Source organism: Oncorhynchus nerka, unplaced genomic scaffold (genome assembly GCF_034236695.1).
Source record: "Oncorhynchus nerka isolate Pitt River unplaced genomic scaffold, Oner_Uvic_2.0 unplaced_scaffold_3213, whole genome shotgun sequence".
Classification (NCBI taxonomy): domain Eukaryota; kingdom Metazoa; phylum Chordata; class Actinopteri; order Salmoniformes; family Salmonidae; genus Oncorhynchus; species Oncorhynchus nerka.
In genome coordinates, this window is record NW_027038087.1 from 12,501 (window position 1) to 21,836 (window position 9,336).

Sequence of the window (9,336 nt, forward strand, 5' to 3'; positions counted from 1 at the left end):
AAGGTGGGGAGGTGAATAATGATATTATTCTATGTGTGGTTGGGGGTGAATAATGATTTTATTCTATGTGAAGGTGGGGAGGGGGTGAATAATGATTTTATTCTATGTGGAGGTAGGGAGGGGGAGGGTGAATAATGATATTGTTCTATGTGTAGGTGGGGGAGGGGGAGGGGTGATAATGATATTATTCTATGTGTAGGTGGGGGGAGGGGAGGGGGTGAATAATGATATTATTCTATGTGTAGGTGGGGAGGAGGGTGATAATGATATTATTCTATGTGTGTAGGTGGGGAGGGGAGGGGGTGACAATGATATTATTTCTATGTGTAGGTGGGGAGGGGGTGAATAATGATTTTATTCTATGTGTAGGTGGGGAGGGAGGGAGGTGAATAATGACATTATCCTATGTGTAGGTGGGGGAGGGGGATAATGATATTATTCTATGTGAAGGTGGGGAGAGGGGAGGGGGTGAATAATGATATTATTCTATGTGAAGGTGGGGAGGGGAGGGGGTGAACAATGATATTTTATTATTCTATGTGTAGGTGGGAGGGGAGGGGGTGAATAATGATATTATTCTATGTGTAGGTGGGGAGGGGGTGAATAATGATATTATTCTATGTGAAGGTGGGGAGGGTGAATAATGATTTTTTCTATGTGTAGGTGGGGGAGGGGGTGAATAATGATATTATTCTATGTGTAGGTGGGGAGAGATAATGATATTATTCTATGTGAAGGTGGGGAGGGGGAGGGGGGTGAATAATGATATTATTCTATGTGTAGGTGGGGAGGGGGAGGGGTGGATAATGATATTATTCTATGTGTAGGTGTGGAGTGGGAGACGATCACTGGAGGAGAGATGAGGGAATCACTGGAGGAGAAGAAAGGGAATCACTGGGGGAGAAGTTATGGAGTCACTGAAAGAGAGGTTATGGAATAACTGGAGGAGAGCCAGGAATCACTGGAGGAGGGGTTAGGGAATCACTGAGGAGGGGTTAGCGATCACTGGAGGAGAGGGATTGGGGAATCACTGGAGGACAATTTAGGGAGTCACTGGAGGAGGGTTAGGGAGTCACTGGAGGAGAAGTTAGGGAGTCACTGGAGGAGGGGTTAGGGAATCACTGGAGGAGAGGTTAGGGAGTCACTGGAGAGAAGTTAGGGAGTCATTGTAGGAGGGGTTAGGGAATCACTGGAGGAGAGGTGAGAGAGTCACTGGAGGAGAGGTTAGGGATTCAATGGAGGACAGGTTAGTGATTTAAGGAGGCAAGGTTATTGATTTACTGGAGGAGTGTTAAGGGAATCACTGGAGACGAGGTTAAGGAGTAACTGGAGGATTTTTTTAGGGAGTCACTGGAGGATAGGATATGGAATGTGGAGAGAGAATTAATGAGTCACTTGAGAGATTAGGGAATCACTGGAGGAGAGGTTAGGTGTCACTGGAGGAGAGATGAGGGAATCACTGGAGGAGAAGAGAGGGAATCACTGGGGAGAAGTTATGGAGTCACTGAAAAGAGAGGCTATAGAATAACTGAGGATAGTTTAGGAATCACTGGAGGAGAGATGAGGGAATCACTGGAGGAAAAGAAGAATCACTGGGGAGAAGTTATGGAGTCACTGGAAAGAGAGGTTATAGAATAACTGGAGGAGAGATTAGGAATCACTGGAGGAGGGGTTAGGGAATCACTGGAGGATAAATTAGGGAATCACTGGAGGATAAGTTAGGGAATCACTGGAGGAGGGATGAGTTATTTACTCTTGGAGAGGTGTGTGAATCACTGGTCTTTCAATATATTCCCTTCTCTCTTCAGACCTTAATGAGTGCCAAGATACACCTCAGGTTTGTGGCAGCAACGCCAGTTGCCTCAACACCATTGGGAGCTTCCACTGCCAGTGTCAACCTGGATTCAGATTCTCTCATCACACTGTGATGGTGAGTCCACAAGAGGGCATCATTGTGTGTGTGTTTTGTCTTGATTGATTAATTGACTGCTTTAGTTGGAAACATCACTACATACTGTACATATGTATTTATGGGAAGACTTTATAGAGTCCATAGAGACTATATAATTTATGTTTATATAGACTATTGAGAATATGGATTCTAAGGGACTAAAGATGCCTTAGTGACAATAGATACTATAGAGACTATAGGGACAATAGCTACTAAGGCATCCTCAGAGACTAAAGCATTTATGTCTATATAGACTATTGAGAATATGGATTCTAAGGGACTAAAGATACTAAAGAGACTATAGAGACAATAGATACTACAGAGACTATAGTGACAATAGATACTACAGAGACTATAGGGACAATAGATACTACAGAGACTATAGGGACTATAGATACTACAGAGACTATAGGGACAATAGATACTACAGAGACTATAGGGACTATAGATACTAGAGAGACTATAGGGACAATAGATACTACAGAGACTATAGGGACTATAGATACTACAGAGACTATAGGGACAATAGATACTACAGAGACTATAGGGACAATAGATACTACAGAGACTATAGGGACAATAGATACTACAGAGACTATAGAGACAATATATACTGCAGAGACTATAGGGACAATAGATACTACAGAGACTATAGGGACAATAGATACTACAGAGACTATAGAGACAATAGCTACTATGGCATCCACAGAGACTAAAGCATTTATGTCTATATAGACTATTGAGACTATCGATACTGAGGGACTAAAGATACTGAAGAGACTATAGAGACTGTAGAGGAACCGCAGAAGAAGGTAACGACAAGAGAATGGTTGAAGATGCATAAGGAGTAACCATGGTGATTACTGGGTGTGTTGGGGAATAGTGCTAAGTGAATGTGGATATGAGTGTTGAAATGACAGGTTAAGATGATTGACATTTGGATATTAAGAGATTGAAATGTGGATAATAACACATCGATATTTGGAAAATAATTGGTAATCTGAAGTATTGAATTTCAGATAATAAGAGATATTATTTGTACTGAGTGAATGAGAGCTTTCAGGGAACTAGCCTCAGTGTGAAAGAGGTGTGTGTCTGAATGAATAACTCAACCAGTTCTGTCCACTGGTTTGAAAGAGGTGTGTGTCTGAATGAATACCCCAACCAGTTCTGTCCACTGGTTTGAAAGAGGTGTGTGTATGAATGAATACCCCAACCACTGGTTTGAAAGAGGTGTGTGTCTGAATGAATACCCCAACCAGGTCTGTCCACTGGTTTGAAAGAGGTGTGTGTATGAATGAATACCCCAACCACTGGTTTGAAAGAGGTGTGTGTATGAATGAATTCCCCAACCAGTTCCAGCCCCGTGGTTTGAAAGAGGTGTGTGTATGAATGAATACCCCAACCAGTTCTGTCCACTGGTTTGAAAGAGGTGTGTGTATGAATGAATAACCCAACCAGTTATGTCCACTGGTTTGAAAGAGGTGTGTGTGTCTGAATGAATACCCCAACCAGGTCTGTCCACTGGTTTGAAAGAGGTGTGTGTATGAATGAATACCCCAACCAGTTCCAGCCACTGGTTTGAAAGAGGTGTGTGTCTGAATGAATACCCCAACCAGTTCTGTGAGCTGAGTTTTTAACATTATATAGGGATTCTGCATGATGTGAAGATATGAAAGGAGAAAGTACTATTACCGAATATACTGTATGAATATTATACTGAGGTACTAGAGATGTGATGATGTAACAATGTATGTAGAGTATAATGGGTTACTAGAGATGTGAAGATGTAACAATGTATGTAGAGTATAATGGGTTACTAGAGACGTGATGATGTAACAATGTATGTAGAGTATAATGTGTTACTAGAGATGTGATGATGTAACAATGTATGTAGAGTATAATGGGTTACTAGAGATGTGATGATGTAACAATGTATGTAGAGTATAATGGGTTACTAGAGATGTGATGATGTAACAATGTATGAATATTATACTGAGTTACTAGAGATTTGCAATGTAATATGTTGTTACTAGAGATTTGTAAATGTAATATGTTGTTACTAGAGATTTGTAAATGTAATATGTTGTTACTAGAGATTTGTAAATGTAATATGTTGTGACTAGAGATTTGTAAATGTAATATGTTGTTACTAGAGATTTGTAAATGTAATATGTTGTTAGTGGCTTTCTGAGAGCACTTTAATAATGTGGTGTCTTAGTATTTTGAAGTGTTTTTGAATACAAGGTCACATGAGGAAAAGAGGAATTGAGACTCATCATATTAGAGGCTGCCATCTGTTGTTTGGGTTAAAGATAAGCTTCCTGTGGACAAATAGATAAGCTGCCAGTGAAAATGAACAGAACTCACTGAACTCAAACAGGCTGTAAGGGACATTTGGGACAGAAAGAGTTTACAGTCAAAAGTTTGGACACGCCTACTCATTCAAGGGTTTTCTTTATTTTAACTATCTTCTACTATTAAATAACACATATGGAATCATGTAGTAACCAAAAAAGTGTAAAACAAATTTTAAAAATCTAAGAAGCCGCCCTTGCGTTGATGACAGCTTTGCACACTCTTGGCATTCTCTCAAACAGCTTCATGGGATAGTCACCTGGAATGCATTTCAATTAACAGGTTTGTTTTGTTAAAAGTTCATTTGAGGAGGCAGGTGTGGTATACATAATATATCCCTATTTGGTAAAAGACCAAGTCCACATTATGGCAAGAACAGCTCAAATAAGCAAAGAGAAGCGACAGTCCATCATTACTTTAAGCCGTGAAGGTCAGTCAATGTGGAACATTTCAAGAACTTTGAAAGTTTCATCAAGTGCAGTTGCAACAAACATCAAGCACTATGATGAAACTGGCTCTCATGAGGACAGCTACAGGAAAGGAAGACCCAGAGTCACCTCTGCTGCAGAGGATCAGTATTATAGTTACCAGCCTCAGCGATTGCAGCCCAAATAAATAAATAAATAAAGTTCAAGTAACAGACACATCTCAACATCAACTGTTCAGAGGAGACTGCATGAATCAGGCCTTCATGGTCAAATTACTGCAAAGAAACCACTACTAAATGAAACCAATAATAAGAAGAGATTTGCTTGCACCAAGAAACACAAGCAATAGACATTAAACCGATGAAAATGTGGTCTGATGAGTCCACATTTGAGTTTTTTGGTTCCAACCGCCGTGTCATTGTGAGACACAGAGTAGGTGAACGGATGATCTCCGCATGTGTGGTTTCCACCGTGAAGCATGGAGGAGGAGCTGTGATGGTGCTTTGCTGGTGACCCGGTCTGTGATTTATTTAGAACTCAAGGCACACTTAACCAGCATGGCTACCACAGCATTCTGAAGTGATACGCCATCCAATCTGGTTTGCACTTAGTGGGACAATCATTTGTTTTTCAACAGGACAATGACCCCAACACACCTCCAGGCTGTGTAAGGGCTATTTGACCAAGAAGGAAAGTGACTGAGTGCTGCATCCCGATGACCTGGCATCCACAATTACACGACCTGAAACCCAATTTACATTGTTTGGGATGAGTTGGACCGCATAGTGAACGAAAAGCAGCCAACATGTGCTCAGCATATGTGGGAACTCCTTCAAGACTTTTGGAAAAGCATTCGAGGTGAAGCTGGTTTAGAGAATGCCAAGAGTGTGCAAAGCTGTCATCAAGGCAAAGGGTGGCTACTTTGAAGAATCTTAAAACATATATTTTGATTTGTTTAAAACCTTTTTAGTTACTACATGATTCCATATGTGTTACTTCATAGTTTTGATGTCTTCACTATTATTTTACAATGTAGAAAATAGTAAAAAGAAAGAAAAACCCTTGAATGAGTAGGTGTGTCCAATCTGTGGACTGGTTCTGCATGTCAATGCAACAGGTTCAAAATGATTAGATTACAAGAAAGGAGCTCTGGGATTGTTTACTTTAGAAGGTGCCTATTCTGCTTAATGGGACACTGTATCATCTGAAGTGTCTGACGTATGATTCTGTTTACACATGGTTTTATCAAGACTTCTTGCCCAAGATGCAATAAGCTCGATTAAGATGAATACTTTTTTTTAGCACTAATTAAGATGCAGCATAGTGAAAACTAAGTATATGTTTATTTTCTTTCTTCCAGGACTGATGGAAATTCCAATATCAAGATTTTACCAATGATTTTGTAACGTCTGCTCCTGCTCCCCCTCTCTGACGCTCGAGGTTGCCAGGCGGCTCATCATTACTCACACCTCTCACCATCGTTACGCGCCCCCGTGATTCATCGGACTCACCTGGACTCCGTCACGTCATTGATTATCTATCCTATATCTGTCACCCCCTCCCAGTTCATTTTCCACGTCTGCATTGATGACTTGCTGAGGCATTTAACAGTTAGTGACACTGTAGTAATATACAGTATAAAGATACCTGGATCAGGCAGTTTTTTAATATATTTTTATTGAACATTTACATTTAAGTCATTTAGCAGACGCTCTTATCCAGAGCGACTTACAAATTGGTGCATTCACCAATGCCTTTATTTAACTGGACAAGTCAGTTAATTAAAAACAAAATGTTATTTATCATGATGCCCTAGGAACAGTGGGTTAACTGCCTTGTTCAGAGGCAGAACAACATTTTCTTCCAGCTCCGGGGATTCGATCTAGCAACCATTCGGTTTTTGGCACAATGCTCTAACCACCAGGCTACTGCCGCCCCATAGGATACCTATCTCCCTGCTGTTAACCTCTCTTGGGTAGGGGGCAGTATTTTCACCTCCGGATGAAAAGCGTGCCCAAAGTAAATTGCCTGTTACTCAGGCCCAGAATTTCGGATATGCATATAATTAGTAGATTCGGATAGAAAACACTCTAAAGTTTCCAAAACTGTTAAAAAAAATATGCCTATGAGTATAACAGAACTGATATGGCAGGTTAAAACCTGAGACAAATCCATCCAGGAAGTGGAATTGTTTTCATGTGGCTGTTTTTCAACTCAATACCAATAGAGAATCCAATGGGTTAGGAATCATATTGCAGTTCCTATGGCTTCCACTAGATGTCAACAGTCTTTAGACATGGTTTCAGGCTTTTATTTTGAAAAAAAAAGCTATTTTGGTCAGAGGACAGAGGAAGTTTGCAGACCTGATTTGGCGCACTCTTTGTTATTTTTCCTTTCTATTGAAAACGGTATTGTCCGGTTTAAATATTATTGATTATAAATACAATTAACAACCTGAGGATTAATTATAAGTGCAACTGGGAGTCTGTGAGTGCAACCATATGAAGATCATCAAAGGTAAGTGATTCATTTTATCGCTATTTCTGACTTTAGTGACTCCTCGACTTGGCTGGTAAATGATTGTATGCTTTTTTTACACGGGGCGCTGTCCTCAGTTAATCTCATGGTATGCTTTCACCGTAAAGCCTTTTTGAAATTTGACACAGCGGCTGGATTAACAAAAAGTTCATCTTTAAGGGAGATCCCTCATTATTTGTTTGTACAAATGTTGCACAAAGGGAAATTGTCCTGTTAATCCAACCACGGTGTCAGATTTATAAAATGCTTTTCGCCAAAAGCATACCTAGCCCAGAACATACCTAGCCCAGATCATAGCCCAGTTGACAAATTATTCCAAACAGTAACCAGCCAAGCAGAAGCGTTACAAAACTCAGAAATAGAGATAAAATTAATCCCTTACCTTTGATGATCTTCATATGGTGGCAATCAGAACATTCATTTACTCAATAAATATTCATTTTGTTCAATAAAGTCTCCTTACATCCAAAAACCTCAGTTTTGTTAGCACGTTTTCTTCAGTAATCCACAGGCTCAAACGCAGTCAAAACAGGCAGACAAAGAAATCTAAATTATATCCGTAAAGTACATAGAAACATGTCAAACTATGTTTATATTCAATCCTCAGGTTGTTTTTGGCCTAAATGATCTATAATATTTCAACCGGACAATAACATTGTCAATATAAAAGGTAAACAAGAAATGCACTCTCTCGGGATTGCGCATGAAAAAGCTCTGCGACACGGTAGGGTCCACTCATTCAGACTGGTGTTACTCCCTCATTTATAAGAATACAATCCTGAAACGATTTCTAAAGACTGTTGACATCTAGTGGAAGGCAGAGGATCTGCAAATTGAGTCCTAAATCAATGGATACTGTAATGGCATTGAATAGAAAACTACAAAATCCCCCACCCCAAATACTTCCTGAATGGATTTTTCTCAGGTTTTCGCCTGTTAAATCAGTTTTGTTTTACTCACAGACACGATTTAACAGTTTTGGAAACTTTGGAGTGTTTCTATCCAAATCTACCAAATCTACCAGTTATATGCATATCATATCTTCTGGACGAGTAGCAGGCTGTTTAATTATGGGCATGCTTTTCATCCAATATTCTGAATGCTGCCACCCTAGAGAGGTTAACTTCTTGCGTCGAGCCATCCCGGATCCGGGATCGTGACTACAGCCTCAAGCCCATTACCACAACGCAACGTTAACTATTCATGAAAATCGCAAATGAAATGAAATCAATATGCTAGCTCTCAAGCTTAGCCTTTTGTTAACAACACTGTCATCTCAGATTTTCAAAATATGCTTCTCAACCATAGCAAAACAAGCATTTGTGTAACAGTATTGATAGTTAGCGTAGCATTTAGCGTAGCATTTAGCGTTAGCATTCAGCAGGCAACATTTTCACAAAAACCAGAAAAGCATTCAAATAAAATCTTTTACCTTTGAAGAACTTCGGATGTTTTCAATGAGGAGACTCTCAGTTAGATAGCAAATGTTCAGTTTTTCCTGAAAGGTTATTTGTTTAGGACAAATCGCTCCGTTTTCTGCGTCACGTTTAGCTACGAAAAAAACCTGTATCCAGGATTGTGTAAATCTATTCGCAAGCTCATTAGCATAACACAACGTTAACTATTCATGAAAATCGCAAATGAAATGAAATCAATATGCTAGCTCTCAAGCATAGTCTTTTGTTAACAACACTGACATCTCAGATTTTCAAAATATGCTTCTCAACCATATCAAAACAAGCATTTGTGTAACAGTATTGATAGCCTAGCATAGGATTATGCCTGGCATTCAGCATGCAACATTTTCAAAAGCATTCAAATAAAATCATTTACCTTTGAAGAACTTCAGTTGTTTTCAATGAGGAGACTCTCAGTTAGATAGCAAATGTTCAGTTTTTACAAAAAGATTATTTGTGTTGACAAATCGCTCCGTTTTCTTCATCACGTTTGGTAAGAAAAAAAACGAAAATTAAGTCATTAGAACGCAAACTTTTTTCTCCAAATTAACTCCATAATATCGACAGAAACATGGCAAACGATGTTTAGAATCAATCCTCAAGG

General features: G+C 39.6%; 1 protein-coding gene across 2 annotated transcripts in view; it reads left to right on the plus strand.

The window, feature by feature from the left end:
• Window positions 1-9,118, plus strand: part of LOC115127175 (adhesion G protein-coupled receptor E1-like) — a 19,568-nt gene extending 10,450 nt beyond the window's left edge. For both annotated transcript variants that reach the window (XM_065014426.1, XM_065014427.1), the window contains exons 5-6: window positions 1,809-1,930; window positions 6,098-9,118. In XM_065014426.1, the coding sequence (XP_064870498.1) occupies window positions 1,809-1,930; window positions 6,098-6,103 (128 nt within the window). In that variant the 3' untranslated portion in view covers window positions 6,104-9,118. The remainder of the gene's footprint in view (window positions 1-1,808; window positions 1,931-6,097) is intronic.
• Window positions 9,119-9,336: the final 218 nt, after the last annotated feature.